The sequence below is a fragment of the Brienomyrus brachyistius genome, chromosome 3 (genome assembly GCF_023856365.1).
Source record: "Brienomyrus brachyistius isolate T26 chromosome 3, BBRACH_0.4, whole genome shotgun sequence".
Lineage (NCBI taxonomy): Eukaryota > Metazoa > Chordata > Actinopteri > Osteoglossiformes > Mormyridae > Brienomyrus > Brienomyrus brachyistius.
In genome coordinates, this window is record NC_064535.1 from 13969850 (window position 1) to 13993998 (window position 24149).

Genomic DNA, 24149 nt, shown 5'->3' on the forward strand with positions numbered 1-24149 from the left:
AGAAGATGGAGCCATTTCCTGAAATCATGGCCGCAATCTCACCACAGAGGTTATAATGGTTTATTGATATCAAAGGTAAATGGTAAATAATTTGGCGATTTCAGCGCAGTCCTTCTAGTAGTTCTGAGATTAGTGATTTCAGTGCATTTGCCCTGTCCTACTGGACACTCTGAGCCTGGTTATGTCATAGCAGTGACGAAATTCTTTTTCATGATGTCAGATAACTTTGTATGATAAACACTTAATGATGAGCTCTTTTATCTCTTATATACAGAATTACATATATGCTTAATGAGTTAATCACAAATTATTCTTGTAAAGAGATATTTTTGATGGCTTTTCTTTTATATTTTTCTTTTTGTAGTAATTTCTGTTCACAGAAAAAACACTTGAAACACATTACTTTCATAATGATATCATTGTCCACTTTCTCATTTCCTATGCAGGCTGCATGAATTTGCGCTGAAAGGTCATCATGATTTCAGCATGCTAGAAATACAGACCATCCACGTATACTGGCTGTGTATCATCTCCAAAAATGTAGCCTGTTTTTCAAAGCGTAACATTGACAGTATAACACCAAGGACATTTACTTGGTTGGGACATTCTTACTGTGAGAATCTGCATAGGAGTGATTTTTACAGACAGAGTTTGATATATGGGAGGAATTGTTGCTATGTGCAAGCATTTGTATTATTTGCATACTTTTCTCCAAAATCAGGAAGGATCCGTAACCAGACTTGAATACACTGATGGATTTCTGATCCCACACACTTTGATCTGTATTTATACCTTTGATTGGCTGGAGGTTAATTTCTTGTCTTTGTGCCTGACTACCTGGTGATACACCTGCTATCCCTGTGGTGTTTTTGTAGCGCCTCTTATCACCTTGACCACTGCTCCTGCATCCACATGTCTTCCTTCTATTAGGGTAGAGAAGGAATGCTGACGTGTTCGAAATCAGCACCCTCCTGAAACTGCCAGAAACGTACAGGTAGGCTAACAAATCCAAGATCACCCTCCTTCATCATATTATATAGGAAGAGTCATAGTTGCATCACCTTCTGAAATGCAGCAATGTATTCATGGTGTAGGTCATTATTGATATTGATATTAGGAACGTGCCTGTGGGTTTTCAGGAGAATCATGGTGGCATGCTGGATGACACTGAGATCTGTGACTAAGCCTCTGAGTAAGGGAGTTAAAGGGAGTTATTGCTGTCCAGAGCTAATACAACAGCATCTACGCAGGAGATTTTGGTGCATGAGTGGATCCTGGCAAGCACAAGATGGGCATTAGCCCAAGCTGGCATCATTTAGGGGTATGAAGTGTATTGCTATAATACTATATTATTTCTGCCCCCTCAAGCAATGTGTTACCAAAATTCCTCGTATACCTGGTACTTGGCAAATGATAAATAATTTCATTATGATTCTTGATCTTCTAATGGCTTGGTGGTATTTTGTTGCTATACTTGTCAGAGATTCTTATGCATTATTCAGGTGTGACTGAATTGCAGGGTATTTTTTTCTGTCTTGTGACCATATCAGGAAAGCAGGGCTGATCCGAAAAGGGCCCAGTTCTGCATGCAAATGCTGGTGATCTGTCTGACTCAAAAAATCTTCTGTCAAACTAGAACTGGATCACACAATAATGACAGTGATTGTAGTCACACCTTTTGACACATTTTGACTTTAAGTGACAGCGATTCACATGATTACACAGTCTTGTACCAGCTTCATACATATTAGCGACTGATAATTAGCCCATGTAAATGGATATGTTACTGCTTGATGCCACCAGGTGGCACCAGAGGGGGAAAGATGATACAAATGTGAGACTGAGTTTTTACGTCATATATTCCTGGAAAATGGAGAACAGACAGTGAATGTCCAAATGGACATGAGTGTTACATTATTATTTTAATTTGTCTTCTTTGAAATAAATTACTGCAAAAAAGTCTAAGTAATAATAGAAAACAAAGTAAATGAGCAAAAAAGAACTGGATCAAAACATCCACCACGAGAATTTATAGAATGTATATTTACATTTTTTTGTAAGAACTTTTAGCTGCTGACAAATTTGTTTGTATCTTGATAAATTATGAAAGTTGCAAGAAGCAAACATATACATTGTATCTTGTAGTTGCTGCAGGTAAATAGGCAGGGAAACTGTGGTGGTCTCCCTCCCTATGAGCATCTCCAACTCTGGCTTTGCTTCTGTTACCCAAGAATGTACAAAACAGCTACACTGATTATTACTCCTCGGTCCAGGTCAAGAAAGAAAATGTCCAAACACTGATCAAGCTTCAATAATCGAAGTACCCATCACAACATCAAAAATCTGTATTACTGTAATACTTTTTCAATGTTGGAATTTTAAAATCAACTTCAGTTACCCATTGTCATAAGTAACCCATTGTCATAATCTGCGCGTCCAGTCCTCGTATGTGCCACGCCCACCTCATTACCGGCTGTCCCTCCTCGCCTTCCCTGGTGCCCCCTTTGTCTTCCTCCTTGCCCCCTCCGTTAGTCCCTCCGGCTTCCTCCTCAGCCTCTTCGTGGTCCGCTCCAGCTCCTGTCTCGCGGCCGCCAGGGGTCCCTCCTGCCTGTCTGCATTTCCCGTTCTGTGTCAGGTTTTGTCCTGGCTTCTGCCCTTCTGTTTGTTCTGTGTTTCAGTTCTGTTCCCTGTGGCCCGGTGGTGCTTTCGTCTTGTTTTTCAGGTCCTGTTTTCCCGGTCTCGTCCTGTCAGCTGCTCCACTTGGGGCACGGAGTGCTTGCCTTGGGGGGGGGGGGGGGGGGTTCTGTCATGACCTGCGTGTCCAGTCCTCCTGCGTGCCACGCCTACCTCATTACCTGCGTGTGACTTCCCATCGTATCAGCTGTCTTGCTTTTGTTCTGATGTCATGTCCTGTATTTAGTCCATATTCAAGTCTGTTTCCCCAGGTCTGTCATTAACGTTTAATGTCCGTTTGTTGCATCGCCTGGTGTGTTTCTTTAATAAACCCCATGTTTCCCCGACCATCGCCTCTGTCCTGTTTCCCTGCTCCGTGCTTTAACAAACGGTCACAAAACCCAGTCTCACATGGTTCTTGCAGTAAAAAAATTAGTTGCTTGTTTTTGAATCTATCTAATTCCTATTCAATCAGGATTAATCAAATGATATAAATCCTTACATGTACAAATGTCCTTTTGCAGTATTACATCAAAAACATTTATCTAGATGCATATTATTGAGATACACACCCCTAATTATTTCCAAAACATCTAAGCTACTCCTGTGAATAAGAGCAATGAAAGCTATAAGGAAGAATCTCAGAAGAATACTGGTGAACCGGCAGCCGTTGAACATAAAAGAAAAACTTGCTGTAATATTTTTGAAAGCAAATGAATGCAAAGGTTAATGCTCTGGCAAGATTTTGAGAGGTCTGCCCAGTGCTGTTTTTCGTTTCTGTAAGTACGATTTTAATAAAATTTTGAATACAATGAAAACGTTTCTTACCTCCATCTTAACTCGGTGTCAGTTGTCCAGGTTGTAGAACAGCAGGACTGTGGCTTGTTTTACACCTGCAACTGGGTGTTACAATGTTTAAAAACAGGAAAAATAATGATCAAACACCACACTTCACTTACTATGGATACCCTAGATCTGGTATTGCAGGAATGAGTAGGAAATGGTTTTATGTCCACTTATAAGATACAATGTATCAGTTTTCTATAAGTGCTAATCCAAAACAGAGCGCAAGACAGCATGTTTAGGATACCAGGTTATCACACACAGACCCCACAGGCACTTTAGAGAGGAGTGGAGAATGCAAACACTACAGACACAGCAGGGGGGGGCATCCAAACTGCAGCGCAGGAAGTGTGAGACCACAGTACTAACTACTGATCCACTCATATTAATGAAATGTAAATGGTTATTGTTACCCAAACTATTTCTTGAGTAACAGAGTATGGTAAAATAGTATTAGTATAGACGGCAGAAGAACTCATTTTAAATGCCAGTGATACCTGTATTTTTAACTGCAATATCCACATTTGCTTTCAGTTAATGTCCTTTTACTGGGAATGTCTAAGTTTGAGGAGATGGACTTGAGCAGTGTCACAGTACTCAGGTTAAAGTTAGAGCAGTAATGACTACCAAGCACATGAAAGACAAACAGCCCACAATGCCTGTTGATATGTTTTAATAACCGACCGGAGTTTTATCAGTGGGAGAGACTGTCAGATGTCAAGTGTGGTCACAGAATCTCCAGCAGGCCTGACAACAAACGGGCCCAAATCATACCTTTAATTATTACATCATTCAATGGTCGCGACAATCAGCTCCAACACCAATAACAATAAAAACATACAAAACAAAGCTAAAAAACAAAAACAAAATGAGTGCACACATTTGCATATAAAAATTGTAAATAAAAACAAATACATAAAAGAAACAAAAAGCATTTCTGAACACAATTACATCCTGGACGTATATTTAACACTACACTCAATTTTGCAGATTCATCAAGAAAATATTGCCTCCCCTTCATACATTTGCCATGAAAATAAACCATTGTAAAAATGGACCCATACACACTTAGTCTATAGATGGCAGTGCTTATTTCGTTATTAGCTTGGGTGTGAAGAGGTTGAATTGTTTACTGTATATGCCTTCTGCGTCACTGGTGGCCATATACAAATCTTCAAACCCACACCAATGTGCTTCCCAAAATATTTTTTTTTTCAGCAGATTCATTTCCCAGCAAGGCCCCCTGTGTTCCTCTCCATGAAAAGCAGAATAAAAATATCTACTTCCTGTAATCCGCACCCTTCTCAGCAGGCAAGCCTGCAGGCATAAAACCTGGCCATTTGCCTATAATCTTATATCGCAGTGACCCTGTAACAAGATTTTAGACAGGAAGAGGTGAGACAGCCAGGCCACGTCCGGTAAAGGAGTGGGTCCTTCTTAAATGGGCTGTCCAGATGGGTTAGGGAATTTAATGGGGTGCAGGAAAGCAAAGTCCTGAGACAGATAACTTGAGGAGGCTTCTCAGTTTCATTGTTGCATACGAGGACGGGGAAACAGGAGTCTCTTTTGTGCAGCTCCTTCAGTCTTGGTACAAAAAGGTTACCTTGCACCCCTCCCCCATGTCTATACCACTGAATCTTTTAATCACAAAAAATTCAAACTTTGAAATGAATATTTAAAAAAAGACTCTGCAGTGGCCTGTCGCTGGTCTGCGTGTGCGTGCGCGACCTGTGTGTCAGCTTCGACGGTCTGGAGCTCCGCCGAATCTTCCTTCTCTGGCTCTCCCCTGGAAAATCGAGTACTTGAGGATATGATTCCAGGGTGAGGACAGAATCCCCCTCATTGAGACCCTTCCCCAGAAGCTTGGTGGATGTCTCTGGGGTCATGGCTTGTCCACAATCGGGACCGTGCCCCTTTTTCTGGCATAATCTTCTAAATGTAATTTTTCGGTTATCCTGCCTCCAGCAGGGCGGCTTAGGCTGCTCTAGCAGCTCACAGGTTGCGGGTCTCACAGTTTAGGATGGTTGCACTCTGGTTTCATGCACAGTTCTGTCTGAAACAGTTCAAAAACCCAACATTTCTTCTGACAGACTTCAGAACTTTCAAGATTTAATGCATCAAACTTGTTGCAGGGGAAGTCTCCTTCATTCTTCCCGACTGGGCACACCAGACAAAACTGTCCCGTCCAGAGGAGGAGGGGAAGAGGAGAGGCGTGACACACATGTGCACACTGTGCGCTCAGACCAGTGAGGCCTCCGCTAGTCATAGCTCTGTGATCTCCAGCGGGCTGACAGACAGCGCGTCGGTGTCCTTGGTGCGGTGCAGCGGGGTGGACTTGGCAGATTCGGTGCGGGCGTTGCGCTCCGAGTAGAGGCCCCCATCCCCATGCAGAGCCTCCAGGGAGCGTGCCAGGGCCCGCTGGTCATCCTCTGGTAGGCTGTTCAGGTCGGAGGTCAGCAGCGTACCTGTGCTGCTGTGGACTGCGTGCACACCCTCGGGGCCACGCACCTCGACGGGCAGCTTGTGTTTGAGGCGCAGGGTGCCGCGCCCACCCCCCAGGACCATGCGCTCATCCTCATCCTCATCCAGGTCGCTCTGGATCAGCTGGGGGTAGGAGGGAAGGAATGAGACAGTGAGGATGAGCAGATGAGGTTTTCGCCTGAAGGACGAGGATGTGTATCTCCATCAAGGTAATGTGACAGGACACTTCATCTGAAGGAAATAAGGAGCAGTGAGAGAACAGAGCGGAAGGGGAGCTTCAGAGCCATCGCTCAGAGAGGAGAGCAGAATCTCTGATGAAATCAAGGCTGATATCTTCTGAGAAATAAATATGTATAAACAGGGCAACAGCTGCAGACTCCAAGAGGAAAAGATCACAGTGGACCCCAGATTGGTGAGACGGCACCCTTTACAGGGTCTCTAGAAGCAAGGAGAAGAGCTACCAGACGCAGGACAACACTACGCTAAGAGGGATCAAAAATCAGTGAAAGAGCGCCGCCCAGAGGCTGGGAAGGGGACAGCACGAGTCTTCAAACCCGCCTACCCCCACCTCGGTGACGGATGACCGGTCGCCGTTCCCGGTAGACTTTGCGACCAGTCGGGCCGCGACGAGTTTTTTGAGTCTCAGGTAGTCGTCCAGCACCACTTTGAGGAGGGAACCCTGGTAGGACAGCAGTCACGCTCAGTTAGAACATGGCACCCGAACCGTACCGGGACAGCTTACAGCAACTGCCCTTCTCTGGACTCGCATGTGCCTCTGTCATATACAAGCTCACCGAAGGTCATTAAACATGTCCTGGGAGAAAAGCAAGGGTAATTTACATTGGAGGGAATAAGTCGGCCATAATTCAAATAGTGGGACCTTGTCATTAGCCAATGATATGTTCCGAATCAGTGAGTGACAGGGGAAGGGCCAGTAAAACTTTAAACTTGGGCCAGTTCCCCTGTAGCCACACCCCTGCATTCGCCCTCAGAAAAAACGGCTACGTTTGTTTTGTCAGACTAACCTGACTGTCTTTCAATACCACCACCAGACATAATGGTTGACAGATGCTGTGATACAGGTTAATATCTGTGGCTGCAGTATTGAGGGCTGAAAACTGTGCCACTGCTGGTTACGAATATGTGTGTAGGATGGGCTGATTGTAACTGCGCGAGGGCATCGTGATGGGGGCCTCACCTTGATGGGCCCCTCCCGCATGATCTGGCCCAGTTTGGCGATGTTGTCGTACTCCTGTATGGCAGCCCTGAGGTACCGGTCATCCTCTGGTTTCGAGGCCTGGGGCTCACGGCCAAATGTGCCCTGGAGTAAGTGGGTGGCACAGCATTCAGTCCATTAAAATACATCCAACAAAGGTCTTCGTATAACAAGTAAGCCACAGGACAGCTCGTCATAGGGCCTTCATGCATCATCTGCGTTTGTGGAATTTTCCAGGTAATACCTATGTTGGTATTGGGTGCCCTTTTGCATTTAGACAATAATTAGCTCTGGATAGTTGTACAACTACTCCAAATTTAGTGACCTCAGTTAATGACCATTTGCAAATACGATGGTAGTAAAAAATTGGAAGGCTGAAATAAAGTCGTAAGCAGTCGTGGTCATGCCTATACTGCTGTAATTTTTGCTTAGTGATCACTTTGCTTAATGACCTGGTCGTTAGAATGGAACTCAGTTGCTAAATGGCGAGTTGATGTGGTTTGTGCACCGTGGAAGAAAACGTGCAAATCTCGTTATGTTTCTGGGCTAAATGTAAAATCACGTAAAGCGTGCTCAGCTTTGTGTTCAGGGTCCTTTGCTCAACTAATGAATTTTTGTCGGGTTCTGCAGCTATGGCACACGACGGAAGCCCGGATGGCGGGGGTGCAGCCTCACATACATGCGTGCGGGCGGGGCTATTCCACAAGTCGGTGATGTCACTGAGGTTTTCCGGGAGGTCGTCCTCGTGCTCAGCCTGCGCCGCGAGCTCCAGGTTCCGGCAGAATGGATCCAGCCAAACTGGGTTTGCCCTTGACCATGTGGTACCAATGGATAAACAGCGGCAAGTAAGAATGGAAAGCATTAGTGACGACTTGTGAGACAGAAGCCCCTATTCAGCAAAGTGAAACTGGCTTGGAGTAAAAAGTTATCGTTATTCAGTCTATGCATGAAGATCAAGCGAATTGTGTAAGAGTGAAATTTTTGGTATTGATATATGGAAACACTCATCCAAACCACCACATGCGGACATGACACAGTGTGTCTGTCAGCATGCCGGCCTGCGCTTCTGCACGCTTGACTTCTCCAGTCTCCTCAGCACTCTGTAAGGATCCTCACCCCTCAAAAGAGTACTTGTTGGTGTTAGGCATGTCCAAGATGTCCATAAGGCCCTGGTTCCCTGGAGAGTGGAGGACAGACAGAGCTGGACAAATTCCCACACCACAATAATTAGACTATAATTGGCTTTGCGAGTTAGGATGCTGTGTCTGTGATTAGATGGTTGCTGGTTCAAATCCCAGGATCAACAGAGTGGTTTCAGTTGAACCCCTAAGCAATTTTGACTCCGCTCAAAATCCCTTCTCAAAAAATTTATGTCGCTTCGGATAAAAGTTGTTTACTAAATAGATAAAATATAAGGTAATGCAAAAGAAGCCAGGCCTCCTGCAGTGCATTGGAGGATAGCGAGCAAAGGATCACCCCTCTTTGTGTGCCACGCACCTGTGGAGCCTGCAACGATGGCTTTCAGCTTCCTCTTGTGCCTACAGCAAAACGACAATGAGAGAGAGAGGAACCGGGTTAGAGGAAACGGTGTTGCTTCACTAAGTGACTGCATTGTGAAACATCATAAGGGGGGGCAGCCTATAAAAGCTTTAGGATGGAATACGTTGCGATACTGCTGCGGAAATGCACACAAATGCAGTTTGCGTAGGCGCACGATGTTATCGGGAATGTCTCAAAGGCTTCCTCTTAAGCAACAGCATCGAGCCTGACGATCTTAGGACAGAAGCTGATTTATAGATGAATCGTATTCATGGACTGAGTCTTACACGGCGCGGTAGTACATGATCATGGAGATGAAGAGCGTGGCGGCGAGGAAGAGCAGCACAGCTAGGATGATGGTGGTCATCTGCAGGAAAGAGAGAAATAACAAAAAATTATTTCCACCCCAGATAATCCACATTGCAAATAGCAGCCACTTAAAGGGCAAATGAATTGATTTCAACTGAGAATTTGATGACACCAGAAGACAAAGATTCAGCAGGGGGCATCAAACCATAAGTCGCAGAAATAAAACATTAGCAGCCAGTTAGGAAGCTTAAAATAACTGGAACAAGGAAATGCAAATAACCATGTGATGCTGTTAGCAACATTCAATGGATACTCTCAATGTTCAGAGTCAAACACACATTTAATAACATGCTTTTCTACAGACACATTAGAGGTCAGGAGGCTGCCATATTGCAGATGCCATCCATAGCAATAACTTATATTAAAAATTATCAAGTAATTTAAAAGTAATCATCCATATTCAAACTGTTAATCCTGGTCAAGGTTAATCATTCAAAGCAAGTATATTATATATGGCAACTTTGATATAGTGAGATAATGAAATTTAATGTGCATGAATCTGCTACTCAAGCGATGCCCTTAAGCCACTTAACATGGAACACAGAAAAAACACAAACAAACAGGTAGTTTCCCTTTCTCACATTCCATCTGTGTGTGTGTGTCTCTCTCTCTCTCTCTCTCACACATACACAGGTTGGTGTACCTATCTAAATGGGACCCGTCCATTCATTTCAGTGAGAAAAACCCTATTCCCAATCACGACACCCTTAACCCCTACCCATTCCTAAACTTAACCTTAAGTAACCAACCAAAATACAAGACTTTTGGCACTTTTACTTTTTTGACTGCATTCACAGATAATTTATAAAACTGAGGTTATCCAAATGGGGCCTTCAAAAGATGTCCCCAGAAGTAGAGAAATTTCAGGTTTTACCGCACTTTGGGGACAATTTGATCCTCAGATGTGATCTATGCAAACCCCCTCCCCCCCCACACACACACACAGTCCATATATCCATAAATTTATAGGGACTTTCCATTCATTTCTACAGTATGGCTATGACCCTAATTCCAACTATCACAACCCTAACCCCTTCACAACCCTAACCTTAACCATAAGCAGCCAAACAAAATACAAGACTTTTTACTATTTTAGTTTTTTGATTGCATTCACAGAATTTTATAAAATTGAGGTTATCCTTGTGGGGACTGAAAGAATGTCCCACAAGGTAAGAAGTTACAGGTTTTTATCACAATGTGGGAAAATCTGCTTCCCACAATATAATAATTACAAACACACACACACCTGGAGGGTGGTCATGTCCACTGGGGCTTTCCTGCTCAAGGCAGGCTGGACATCCAGGACGTTGTAATTTCTGAACAGGTTCCTCAGCTGCTCCTTGTTCTCGTCAATCATCTGAATGACCCTGGCAGCAATGAGAGTGAGGAGGCGGAGCAAAGCTCCCATTGTGAGGCAGTAGTACCACTAGGTCTGGGTCATTAACTAAGATAGCTGCATTATTGGAAGCTTTGGATATTGGGTTAGTTTCACTTTCTGGTTGGATATTTGCTATTTATGCTCACTAGAGTTTAGGTCAATTTGAATTTAGTTGCCAGTAGCTTTCAGTTGTTGCCTCATCCTCAGTTCTCAAGTAAAATTTTGTGAAACTTTTTGGTTTAACCCAGCTGTCAATGGCTGGAAGAATGGCAGTTACTGTACGGCACATCCACAACATCATCTGTTCAACTTCCTCTGCTTACCTCTCAACATCAAGGATGCGATTAGTCTGCTTGTTGACAACATGGATAAGAACGTCTGTTTGAGCAAAGTTTACGCGACCTTTTTTATCCACGTGGAACTGAAAATGAGAAACGAGAGGAAGGTCAGCATAGATGTGGGCCAGGGATGTCGGGCTGGCCTGCTGGCAGTAGGTCCTGTCTGACACAGGCACGTACTTGCAGGTCGTCAGTGTTGACAATGGCTCCGGTGATGTTGGCCAACAGGTTGACAAACTCTTCTTGGAACAGGCGCACCCGCTCGGGGATCTCGTTGATGACGATCTTCACTCGTTGGTCATCCCGCAGTATGTAAATGCCCACCAGTGCCACGTCACTGTGCTCAGCCAGGTCTCGGGCCAGAACCTCCACCACAAAGTATCCCGGAGCGTAGGCCGTAAAAAGGTCAAAGGTACGAATAATTCCATCTGTCTCACCTGTTGAATAAGGATTTCCGCAAAGGAAAAGATGCCACATACTAGGATAAAGACCTGATAGACACAATACAAGCAACCCAGCATGTCTACGAAGTGCAGGATGAAGACTGACCGATGATGAAGACATTGCCGATGTCCTCAGAATCATTGGATTGCAGCCTGATGTAGCGGATGGACAATACACTGTACAAGACCAGGCTGTTGTTGCCTATATCATTGTCCACAGCTTGGACCTGAATTAGTTCTGAACCCACCTTGGCATCTGCAGCCACACCTGGGGAACAAGGGAGGTCAACACAGACCATCAACATGATGCATAATGGATCACATTCAGAACATAGAGAAGACATAGTCGGGATCCACCTGCAGTGTACTCTGGCTTGGTGAAGTGTGGAGATTGGTCATTGATGTCCTCCAGGTGGACCCGCACCTCCTGCAGGGTTGGGTCGCGACCGGGGTCCAGGCTGAGGAGCCTCGATGCTCTCTGGCTCCGCGGGGGAGTCCAGTTGCGGTTGCTTGAAGCCTTAATGATGATGGAGTACACAGGGATGTACTCCCGGTCCAGGTCCTTCCTCACCCGGAGGGCTCCAGATGGGCTCAGGGCGAAATTCCCCTCAGTGTTGCCCCCTGTCATCGGTGTGTTATCAGATTCAGGGTTAGGGGCCCTTGGGAAGCTCCAACTCAGAGAACTTCAGTAAGAGCTCAAATGGTCTGGAGTTGATGCTCAAAACATCATTGTCCATCCATACTCAATGCTCAGAATATTTCATTATTTCACATAGTTCAACTCTAGTCTCTCCATGATTTCACTCTTCGAATGTAATTCCCTATCACGCTCCAAATCCTTTATTCTCCTTCCTTCATTGAATCTTTTGTTGCTTTGAAGATAAAAAGCTTTGTCTGTTAATACGTTACACTGAATTAATTCCTTCCATTGTTGAGGCTTATCGACAAAGTATTTTTATTATACATATGCATTTCTGGGTCCTGGTTCTAAATTCCTACTAATAATTCATTCAGAGCTTGCCTATTGAAAAATATTTTCATAAATGCAAAAACCATTACTTCAAGAGATAAGGGCATTTGCAGGTCTTTTAAGACATTTTCCATAGCTCCTCTAAACTATATACGGCAATTCCTCAGTCAACTGACCTGCTATGAAGTAGTACACTACAGCGTTGGAGCCTTCATCTGCATCGACTGCCCCTGTCACGTTGCCCACCAGAGTGCCTGGAGTGGAGTGTTCCGGCACTGAGAGCAACTGGTACGGCAAGCTACCCCGCTGGACGATGGCGGGAACACAAAGACAAGGCCGGGGAGACTCAAGGATGAACCAACGCAGATACACATTACCAACATGTAACTGAAAGCATGGACCTTTCTCCACATAATAAGACCAAACAGTAACGATGCACACACCAACTTCTCAGTGATACTGCACTGTCAAACTTCAATACCAAAAGTAAAACTGAAGCATAAAATGCTTTTAAATGGATAACATGGAAATCTCGAGCAATCTCCTGTTCTGCTCATTTTCTAAGCATAACATTCCCAACACCAACCGGGGGCTTCAGGAAGACGGGCTCATTGTCATCGATGTCTGTCAGCGCCACCTGCAGGGGCTGTGTGGTCTCGTAAGGCACTGGCTGGCCAAGGTCGTAGGCCACGATGATCAGCTGGACAGTCACATAATCATGCCACACTTCATCAACTGATGAGATTCAGTTCTCTAAAGCTATTTACATTGTCTTTTACACTTTAAGGCAGTGTCAGTCTTCCCCTTTACTGAAAATGGCAAGTTCTGCACCCTCATCAACTTCCAGGAATCACTCACACTGTGCAGGGGCTGCTTCTCCCTGTCCAGCCGCACAGCCGTGGTGATGACTCCAGTTAGGGCGTCGATGTGGAAGTTCTCCCAGTCCCGGTTGCCTGCTCCAGTCTGAAGGAAGGCGTAGCGGACCTCCCCGTTCACGCCCTCATCCCCGTCTGTAGCAAATACCTCATATACCACCAGGCCTGGGGGCTGTTCCTGGAGGAGTAACAGGTATTCAGAGGAACTCTCCTGGTTTTCAGTCAAGTGGTTTGTTGGATTTTAAGTCATCGTTTAAGTATGTTTGATTTGTATTGATTTAAATGTAGTGTCTATAAAAACTACTGATCACCCATAGACACTGAAGAATCAATTTACTCTCACAAAATCTTAATTTTAACAAATATTAACGAAACATGAAGAGACACACTTGTTCCTAGATCATCTATGAGCAGCTTCATGCTAATGAGTCTATATCATACAAGACTCCAGTTCTTCTGGACCAGTGTGAAAACCCAAGATTTAATCCTTCTTATATAATTTAACCGGACTGGTGAATCTCCTGCAAATGTTTATAAAAAGGGTAAATTCATTGAAAGTATTAAAAAAAATCACCTCAATATATCAAAGCATTCACCAACAGCTTACAATGCACAAACAAGACGTACCCTATATGTCATATATACACTACACAAAGATGTGGAAACACCAAGCATTTTGGGATTATGCTTTAAAAATTACTACACAAATATTGGTGGCCATGTTTCTAAAAATTATAAATGTTACAAATATCAAACATTGGACGATTAAATTTATAATTGGAGGAACAATTAAATAAAGTTCTGCAATCTCTAAAGATTGGAAGTGTTTCCACACTTTCGGCCAGGACAGACAGGCCAATATCGGGCCTAACCCTAACCCTAACCCAACCCTAACTCTAACCCTAACCCTAACCCTAACCCAACCCTAACTCTAACCCTAACCCTAACCCTAACCCAAAACAGTGGGCCGGCATTCTCACACACCTCCAAGATGTGCATGATAGTGCCGTTGGCAGGCCGGACGAAGACGGGCCGGTTATCGTTGACGTCGATGACGCTGATGAGCAGGGTGGCGGTGCCCGACAGTGGCGGCCGTCCGTGGTCTGTGGCCACCACCGTCAGGTTGAAGCTCTCGAAGGACTGCAGCAGGCGCAGAGAGCGGATCAGGCCGGTGTCCGGGTCCAGGGAGAAGGCGTCTGACAGACAGCACAGGGGGCAGAAAGACGGAGAGTACGGGTCACGGGGGGGGGGGACAGGCGGCCGAGGCCTCATTCAAGCCACACCAGGCCTTCTGTGTTTACATTTTCCCCGTTTACCACATACTTCCACATCTGCAAAGAAATTAATTTGCTGAGATCTGCAAAAACGAAGGTTATGCATTCGTGGTGACTCACTGTTATTTATGTCGCCAATCATGCGTCAATCACTAATTCTGTTTTGACCCTGCAAATATTCATGTACACTGTCAGAAAAAAGTACCTTTGCTTGTCACTGGGGCTGTACTATGAAGAATCTGCCAACTATACCGTAGCTCTATGTCATTCTACCTTTTAAGGTACATTTCCCTACCATTGGGGTACATTAATGTTGTTTGTACCGTGGGGATGTTCCTCAGAGTCCATTTCTGTACCTTAAACTAGACTAAAAGGTACATTTACCTACAGCTATGGTACAGTTAGCAGACCCTTGAGGGTACAGACCCAGTGACAAGTAAAGGTACAAACTGGTACTCTGGTACTGGTTCTTTTTTCTGACAGTGTATGTGTAAAAACGTAAAAATACATTTTCCCTTATTATTCACTGAAAATAGTATTATTTTGGTAATTAACATTATTTTTATGGTGCCTGTGACCTAAAAATTAAATACATTTTTTTGGAAGCTATGCCTTAAATTCAAACTCAGACACTGTAAAATACTTTTCGATGTTTGGTGTATTTTCTGGCGAGGTTGTATTTAGTATTTGTAAATGCTTATTAATTAGATATATTTCTCAGAGATATTACCAGATATTTCAGAGATATTACCAGCTCCATTTCCTTTCTGTGTGTAGGTCAGGATTCCATTGTCCCCTTCGTCCAGATCGGTGGCGGTGAGCGTGATCACCGACGTCCCGCTTGGCTCGTTCTCAAACACACTAGTGCTGAAGACTCGCTCCGAGAAGCGAGGTCTGAAATCGTTCACGTCCAAGATGGTCACCAGCACCTTAGCGGTAGGGAAGGGGAATGGGTGAGAGGTCTTTTGTTTACAAAGCAGAGGGAGATGGATAGGCAGGTATGCTGAAGATATGCAATTTCCTGGTCGGAACAATTTCAACATTTGATGTGCATTCTGTCACCATTTCAGAATGATGCATTTTAACAGGTCCTTTTGCTTTAATGGCTGCAGCTGGGCATTATTATGGACGCAGGGCAGGTCTTGGCAAAGGCAAAATGGGCAATTTTCCAGGATATATTTTCTTAGGGGGCATTTTCTGGACTCAGCAAACAGCTGGTGCCACCACCGCCCAGCACCTTCTGAGGCAAAGTGAAATTGAGCAGTGAGGTTTGCCAGGGTGGAGGACATCGGTGGGTAAGGTTGCCTAGGGAGGTACATGGGCCTTGACTGGCACTGTATGAATGTCGGTGTTTAAAATTCAAGGATGGAAAATAATTACAGGAACATCTCACCTAATGGCCCAGGAGGAAGCAGAGAAAAATGGCACTCGCACACGTTAGAAGCCATAGGTGACGATAGCTGCCTACTTGAACTGAATTCTCCCGTCGATTGTTGGGACTTCCCCCAGGGTTGTCCCGGGCAACTGCCGTCAGAGTGTAGAGGAACTTCGTCTCGCGGTCCAGAGGGGAGAGGATGTAGATGTCACCCTGCAATAAAAAGGAACGGTGCCAAATCAATGTGTCTTATCGTGCTTCTGTGCGCTTGTCGCCAAAGCGTGGCCATTTCTGCCCAAAAATTCACTCACGGTGGCGGGGTTGATCCCGAACTTGCCCTCTCCATCCACCAGACTGTACTCGATACCGGAGAAGAGTCCGGAATCGGCGTCTGTGGCGCTCACTTTCACGACCACCGTTCCCAAGGCTATGTTCTCGAAAATGGACCTCTGGAATGAATCCCAGAGCACTTAAAACAATGCTAAAACACATATCGAAGTTACACTGGGATTAGAACATTTTAACTATAGAATTTTCCTTGGTGCTAGCATACATTGAACATAAATTCTAACTATTTATTTGTACACTGTATCCATTTATACAAATTCGAGCTTATAGTTATCGATCTGGTTCGTTAGCTGTCCTGTTTAAAAGGATAATCATGATCTTAATAAATAACTTTCTTTCAAAGCTTCCCCCATACATTTTGTTTTGGAGGTGAGCTGAGTGTTGCTTTATAATCCCAGGCATATTCCATGTCACTGCTATGTGTGCTAATGCTATGTGAGCGACAGGGCGTTTCCTGTCACCCTGTACTTTGTTGGATTAGCTGAATTGGGTGACCTGGCACAGTCCCCTCGGATACCTGATAGGAGGGCTGCAGGAAGATGGGGTTGTTATCATTGACGTCGACGACACGCAGGTAAACGGGTAGCTCTGTGGCCCGGATGGGGCTGCCCTGGTCCTGGGCTCGCACAGTGAAGTTCAGCCACTGAACCTGCTCGTAGTCCACTGTCCTATTGGCCAGGATCTTTCCTGTGTACAGGCACCACACACAGCATGGACATGAAAACAGCTCGTGTGGTAACACACCAGGTCTACACCCAGCTTATCATTGGTAACAAAAAGCACAAATATAAGAAAACATGTTCATACGCTGAGATAAAATAAAAATTAAAACTAAAAAAAATTTTTACATCTGGATCCAGCAGCTAAGCTGCTTAGACCCCTAATTATCAATATAGATCATGAAACTAAATGAAATAAAATAAATACAAATGGCAAATACTTTCCATTACCACATTTTAATACTATTTAACAAAAATAATGATTTGTTTATCTTTAATTACCATTAATGACAGCTGGTACATGTTTTGCCCATTTTGGGGGCAAAACATGGACATTCGTACTGTGTATTCATGTAAGATTCTCTAAAGATCAGACACATTCAACATTCAGTCTATCCCTAGAAATAAAATTATTAAAATTTCAACAAACTATATAATAACTAAATAAAAACATATCTTCAAAATAACAAGCAATACAAACAAATAAAAACACTGAAAATTACCTAAAACAACTAGATTTCAAATGAAAATATGAAATATATGTAACAAATTGAAACAATAAAAACAGAGGTCTACACTGGTCCAGTAGGCCGTTCCTGTACTCCCGGGAGAAGATGTCTGATGGATATGGAATACTGGGGCCTCTCACCTGTAGTGGGGTCCTCGAGACGCAGGTACCCTCCATGGGGCAGGTGGAGCAGGGCATAGGTCACCTGGCCATTTGGGCCCTTGTCTGGGTCCACAGCTGAGACGGAAAGGAGCGTGGTCCCGGGCTGGGCCCCCTCCAGAATCATCTCTGAGAAGTTGGTCACCCCGAAAGGGCGGAACCGTGGCGGGTTGTCATTCACATCCAGCACGTTCACCGTCAGTCTTGCTGGAGATTGTGGAGTCACATTATGGATTTTATCATATTGGTATAATGATCTTTTACAGATCTATTAATCACGAGTCAAAGTTTTATTCTGCAGTCGCCCCTCAGGTTACCGCCCCCCCCCCCCACACGGACACCAAAATCCACAGATGCTTTAGTCCCTTATATAGAATGGCGTAGAATTAGCATTTATCTCATGGACATCCTCCAAAATGCTATAAATCATCCCCAAATGACTTACAATGTCATTCTCTCTCCCAACTAACCACTTCATTTGTGTGGATTCAGTGCAGTGGTCAACGCGTGGCAATTGAAGTTTTACTTTTTGGAAAATGTTTTGTGAAAATTGAAAATTATCTGATACTCAGCATATTTCAAAGAGTAAAACATATGGAAAGTCTACAACAACATGGCAGCAAAAAAAAAATATCTGAATGTATGCACAAGTAATAGTGAAACACCTGTTATGGCTGCCTTACCATTGGGCACGCTGACTGACTGATCAATGACATCACTGGCATTGTCGTGGACGGACACAATGATGTCGAAGCTGGCCACCAGCTCTCGGTTCAACGGCTTGCGCACAAACACAGCGCCTGGAAACGCACACTGAGAGTTAAGCTGCCAGAAAAGCTCAGCATCTGAGGTTAATTAAGCATGCTGCATGGACATCATTTATGCTTACAACAAGCACAGAAAAATGGGAACTGAAGGTCCCTCATGCAACGCTGCACACATCTTGGGGATATAGAAATAGAGGAAACAGAAGCAGTAGGGTGAAACATTGCTTAATAAACTTGTCCCCTAAAAATAAAAGCCTAGCCCTCAATACTACATCACAAAGTCACTTTAGGCAAAAGTTTCAGCAAAATAAGCAAAAATAATGCCATGATCAGTTATGCCCAGGTTGCATGTGGATTGCAGGGTTGATCATCCAACCTGTATGGAAGTCAATGCCAAATGAATCCTGCAGGCCGTCCACAGGCTTGTTCCCGTCGTCTTTGGCCTCAACGGAGATGATGTAATATTCGAGGCGGGGTCGGAGGTCAGGGTCTTCGGCAGCGAGAGTAGCCACCACTACACCAGGAGGCGTGGACTCGTTGACGTTGATGGTGTGCACCAGCTGCAGGAACCGTGGTCGTGAGTCGTTGATGTCGTCGAGGATAACGGAGAGGGTCGCCGTCCCGGAAAGCGGAGGCGTGCCGCGGTCAGTGGCCACCACGATGAGCCGGTACGAGCCGCGCTCCTCACGGTCGAGGGTGGAGTTGCCCACCAGTACCGCGCCCGACAGGGAGTCCACGATGAATCTGTCTTGGGCACCACTGTCCAGCCTGTACATCAGCCAACCGTTGGAGCCCGAGTCAGCATCGCTCGCAGACAGCTGGGTGACCACCACACCTGAGGCATGACAGCAACATGACGGGGTGCAGCAGACCGCAGGAGAGGACAGGTATGGAGGAAGAGGGAGCAGGTTTTGGGGGAAATGGTACAGAACATAAACATCTGGGAAAGGTTATGAGTTTAACAAACACATTGTTCTCATTTCTCCCTTTGCAGGAACTTTTGACTGACTCATTTTAATATAATTATCAATTCCTACCACATTAAAACAAAACTGAAATAGAGAGGAAAACTGATGAAAAATAGCTAGTAAACAGATTACTATGTAAAGAAAGATTTTGTTTTGCAGAATAACAGGAAAATGACATGCAAAAAGGCTTAAACCTCATTGTCCTCTGTCTCTCATTATAAAGAATTACATTTATTATAAAAATAAAGGAATGAAATGATCCATCTCGTTCTCCTTTGAGACACACACACACACAAATACAGAGTTGAGAGCAAAGCTTGGGGGGCAGGGGGTGGCAGGCCATTTATCTGACACCCTTGAGCGTTTCAGGGAGTTAAGGGTCTTGCTCAAGGTCCCAATGGAAACGTGACTATTCTGCTAAAGTTGGGATTCAAACCGATGTCCTTCTGACCACAGGCACAGAGGCCGAACCCAATGAGCCGCGGCTCCCTGCAATACATTTTTATTATTAACCCAATATCTTTATTTCCACACATCAGCAATCCAAGGATTCCCAGTGACTTGATCTCTCGGCTCCTTCTCGACCACGCCATCCCTTACTACATTCCAACGGCACATCGCGGACATCATGGAGACGCCTGTGGTGTAACCTGTGTCTCTAAGTTGGGATGGGGGGGGGGGTGTCTCACCCAAGGGGCTGTTTTCGGGCAGGCGCACGGTCAGGCTGGGCGGGCTGAAGACGGGCGGGTTGTCGTTCTGGTCCAGGATGGTGATGCTGATCGGCACGCTGCTACTGAGCCCACCCACGTCCTCCCCCACCAGGAACAGCTCCAGCCGAGGGTCCGGGAAAGCCTCCCGATCGAGGACCGCTCCCAGACGCACGCTCACCTCCCCTGAAGGTCACAGTGATAAGAGGGAGGAGGGAAAAGAGGGAGGTATTAAAAATACTCCCTATTTGTGGTAACTGGTATAGCTATTGTTAATATCATAATATTATTATCAAGGAGATCAGACCTTTTGCATCTAAACACCTTTTATGTATCAAAAGGTCCTTTCTTGGTGTGTGAATATACATTATCAAATTTAAATTCTTATTGAGTTCCATCATTGAAGTACAAGTAAATTTGAACATTTCCTGGTCTATTCAAAGTCAACCTATTTCAAGTGGAATTTGTCAGCCAGTGTGGAGGTGGGGAGATACCTGTGGTGGAGTCTGCAGTAAATAGGTCCACCCTCGGCCCCATAAGCCGATAACGCACCACAGCGTTGGGCCCGACGTCTCGATCTTGAGCCAACACCGGGCCATTCAGCACTGATACCATGCTGCCTGAGGGAGAGGAGATGGAAGGAAAGGATGGATGGAAAAGATGAAGGGAGAACATGATGGAGCTTTACTGGCCTTGGTGACATTCCAGATCTACATGAGAAAAGATGTAAGATTAGGGCTCACTCTATGTTAAAGAGTCACACACCGGTCAGCATGATACCTGGAGGCGAATTCTCAATGATCTCAGCCCGGTAGCTGGTCTGACTGAACACGGGCCGGTTGTCATTCTCATCCAGGATGGAGATCAACAGCAGGTCCGAATCCTACAGAGGAGGAACCGAGATGGGAGCAAAACAGGCCATGTGATGAAGGAGAAACAAGCAGACAGGAAAGCGGGAGAAAAGGAGGGAGGGAAAGTACAGGAAAGGAAAGCTGAGCTTGTTCAAAGTACAAAGGCTGGTCATGTAAGAAACTGCACTGACTCTGCTATTTGACTGTTATGTGTCCCTGATGCATCTCAGCCCTCGTCTGACACTCTGACATTAATTATGCACAACTCATCCACTGCATTTCATAGTTCATAGTGTGAAAATCACTGAACGGGAGGAAAGTCTCCCATGCTGTCATGCAAGGTCTGGAAAACATTTTAAGCACTTACAAAGTCATATGTTGTAAAAGTCATGAGCAGTTACATATTGGTTGAAGCCACATGGAACTCTGTGGTTTGCTGCCTTAGGATGTACTTCATACCTATCCTGAGGATATGTGTATTAACTGAAAAGGAAATTACTCTTTCTGACAACAGCCATCCATCCATCTACACTTAACGCAGCACCCCAAACAGCACAGGGCATAAGGCAGGGGTACACTGTGGACAGAATGCCAGTCCATCGCAGGCTGCATGCACATACAGTATGGGAGACCAAGTCTAACAGCATGTCTTTGAACTTTAGGCGGAAACCAGAGCACTGGAAGAAAAATGCATATTTCAATTTACTTAAGGTCTAGTCAAAGTCACCAGTTCATATTTTTCCCAGTAGAAATGAGTTTATGTGATGATCTAAGAAGGCAGAGGGGCTACGGCAGTTGAACAGGGAGCTTCATTGTGGGTTAAAAGCCCAGTCAGCGACTGCAGAAGCCAGGTCAGCAGAATGATCAAATTCTTAAGGCAGGGAAAGTCTGCCGCATCTCAATATGCTGCTATACTGCGGCTTCTCAGTTACAAGTTGAGTGAATGAGAAGCTATCTGGCTGTCAGAGGAAAACCATCATCTCTGCTGCAAATACTAGCAAAGACTGGTGATGCTGAGTCACCTTTCAAGTAAGAGTGTTGAAGAAGTATGAGTCCAAAAAGTATGAGTGCTGAAGAAGTATAAGTCCAGAAAGTATGAGTGCTGAAGAAGTATGAGTCCAGAAAGTATGAGTGCTGAAGAAGTATGAGTCCAGAAAGTGTGAGTGCTGAAGAAGTATGAGTCCAGAAAGTATGAGTGCTGAAGAAGTATGAGTCCAGAAAGTGTGAATGCTGAAGAAGTATGAGTCCAGAAAGTATGAGTGCTGAAGAAGTATGAGTCCAGAAAGTGTGAGTGCTGAAGAAGTATGAGTCCAGAAAGTATGAGTGCTGAAGAAGTATGAGTCCAGAAAGTATGAGTGCTGAAGAAGTATGAGTCCAGAAAGTATGAGTGCTGAAGAAGTATGAGTCCAGAAAGTGTGAGTGCTGAAGAAGTATGAGTCCAGAAAGTAGGAGTGCTGAAAAGCAGCAAACCTGACCATCCTTATTCAACCAAGAGTATTTAGTAAAAGACACATTTTATTCCACCATGGACGAGAATGGTGATGGAAATGTCAATAAGGGAAATGTTCAATAGCCATTAATCTGCATTTTGTAAGCTTTTGCTGAATACCAGCATCCTGCACATCATTGGAAAATGGGCGCCGGCAAAATGGAACACTTCGTTGCATTGTGTTGCATTGTTTGCTCATGGGTGTTTTATTTACACATACATGTTCTGAGGGCAGAATGAAAAAAGATTAATTCAACTAGAGGATGTAGGACCAAGACATCTGATTGGCTAGCCCCGCCTCCTCTACAATCTGAATGGTTGCATTGTGTTGTGCGAGAGCTGGTCGAGTGCAGATGCAGTCCATACCCGCCGGGCAATTCGGGGGTTCTCCGGATTGTCTTTGACAGTGATTGTCAGTCTGTACTCCGCCACTCGCTCTCTGTCCAGTGGCCTGTTCACCTGCACAACACCTGTCTGTTGAAAAGACGCAGCCAATGGAAGCTTGTTTTATAAACACTGCCGATTAGAGAAAAGGTCGTATTATCATTTTAACCACTAATATGTCTGCCTTAAGAACCCACACTAAGACATGGCTGGGGCTCCTGAATGAGCCCCCCCCTCAGGAATAGCACGACCCTTTTCATAACACTAAGCAAAATTTGAACTGTGGCCCTGGATTAAATTCGCCGGGGGTGCTGACAAGAGAATTTGCTGAGCTGGAGTAGAGGGGGGGGGGGGGTGCTGATCATAAAATCTGCTGAAATTTGCAGAATAATATAAGTGCCGGGGCCATTCCTGGATTGAACTACAATCTTTGAAATAAAAATCACGTCCTTTAGCCGCCCTGCTAGCTAACAATGCTTATTTAGCTATTAGATGCTAGCAGCTTCCCCCTCTCATCTCCTTGCCGTTAGGCTCACCGTGTCGTTTATGTAGAAAGCTCCATCCGTGTTACCGGCGGTGATGTTGTAGGTAAGCAGGGAGTTGCGGCCGCTGTCGGCGTCCTGCGCCAGGACCTGTGTGACAGAGGTGTGTATCGGGGACCATTCACTGATGCTGCGGTTCTGCGGAAGGTTCAGGAGAACCGGGTCGTTGTCATTTATGTCGAGAACCCGCACGCCGACAACCACCTATGGGAATGTACAGGGGAAGCAAGAGTTAACAAGTAAGCTTTTGCTGGTGGATAAAGAGCTGGGTTCATAAAAGAAAACAAGTTATACAGAGTGAGTGTGTTAGAACAACTGTACAATTGTTTGTGTACATCTGTGTGTCTTTTTCAAACTAAAACCTACAGGTGGCATGAGTTAGAAAAGCCGGCCTGAGACGGAAAGATCTGGTTGAAATTTGCGGCTGTGTGGGAGTGTGCATCAGTCTGTGGGCAGGGAAATGAGATTACGTATCACAGAATCGCGAGGCAATGGAGATTTAATGCGTCACAGGCAACGGGAGGCAAGCGGAAGCTCAGTGTGGAGGCGGAAAAATCTTGCCGAATAAGAAATCATAGAACGGATCATGCAGCATGATTTTTCCGCCTTTTTTCCGCTGGCAACACGAATGGAGTTTTCTACATAAACGACACGGGGAGCCTAACGGCAAGGAGATGAGAGGGGAAATCACATATAAAAGTCAACAGGAAAGAATTTTGTCCGTTTGCAGACTTGCATTAAATTAAGTATGAAAGCATTTATTTTTATACTCTTTGCTCTTATGTCCATACAGGACATTGTTGATAATGTTCGTTGTAGTTAGGCTGATCGCTATCTGTGTCTGTGATTATGAATGCACTTCACAGAGCCCCTGAATACTTAAAATGATATCGTCGCTGTCCGACGAAACATGTGCACTTCCAAAAATCCATT

General features: G+C 44.8%; 1 protein-coding gene and 1 long non-coding RNA gene across 3 annotated transcripts in view; one reads left to right on the forward strand and one right to left on the reverse strand.

The window, feature by feature from the left end:
• Positions 1-1211, forward strand: LOC125739086 (uncharacterized). The gene is made up of 3 exons (XR_007397047.1): positions 1-75; positions 931-994; positions 1140-1211. It is a non-coding gene; the product is annotated as an uncharacterized LOC125739086 (long non-coding RNA).
• Positions 1212-4172: 2961 nt separating this feature from the next.
• Positions 4173-24149, reverse strand: part of cdh23 (cadherin-related 23) — a 188409-nt gene continuing 168432 nt past the window's right edge. Inside the window, exons 43-70 of one of the 2 annotated variants that reach the window (XM_049007874.1) lie at positions 23211-23420; positions 22657-22764; positions 20716-20833; positions 20445-20570; positions 19933-20136; positions 18652-19110; positions 18192-18308; positions 17491-17715; positions 16640-16809; positions 16086-16223; positions 15868-15987; positions 15151-15328; positions 14110-14321; positions 13109-13303; positions 12837-12950; positions 12427-12556; positions 11638-11901; positions 11387-11548; positions 11018-11274; positions 10823-10920; positions 10368-10488; positions 9040-9119; positions 8711-8751; positions 8330-8390; positions 7893-8022; positions 7196-7318; positions 6566-6676; positions 4173-6120 (exon numbers count right to left, since the gene is read on the reverse strand). In XM_049007874.1, the coding sequence (XP_048863831.1) occupies positions 5779-6120; positions 6566-6676; positions 7196-7318; positions 7893-8022; positions 8330-8390; positions 8711-8751; positions 9040-9119; positions 10368-10488; positions 10823-10920; positions 11018-11274; positions 11387-11548; positions 11638-11901; positions 12427-12556; positions 12837-12950; positions 13109-13303; positions 14110-14321; positions 15151-15328; positions 15868-15987; positions 16086-16223; positions 16640-16809; positions 17491-17715; positions 18192-18308; positions 18652-19110; positions 19933-20136; positions 20445-20570; positions 20716-20833; positions 22657-22764; positions 23211-23420 (4614 nt within the window). In that variant the 3' untranslated portion in view covers positions 4173-5778. The remainder of the gene's footprint in view (positions 6121-6565; positions 6677-7195; positions 7319-7892; positions 8023-8329; positions 8391-8710; positions 8752-9039; positions 9120-10367; positions 10489-10822; positions 10921-11017; positions 11275-11386; positions 11549-11637; positions 11902-12426; positions 12557-12836; positions 12951-13108; positions 13304-14109; positions 14322-15150; positions 15329-15867; positions 15988-16085; positions 16224-16639; positions 16810-17490; positions 17716-18191; positions 18309-18651; positions 19111-19932; positions 20137-20444; positions 20571-20715; positions 20834-22656; positions 22765-23210; positions 23421-24149) is intronic. The other variant, XM_049007873.1, reaches the window with a different exon arrangement.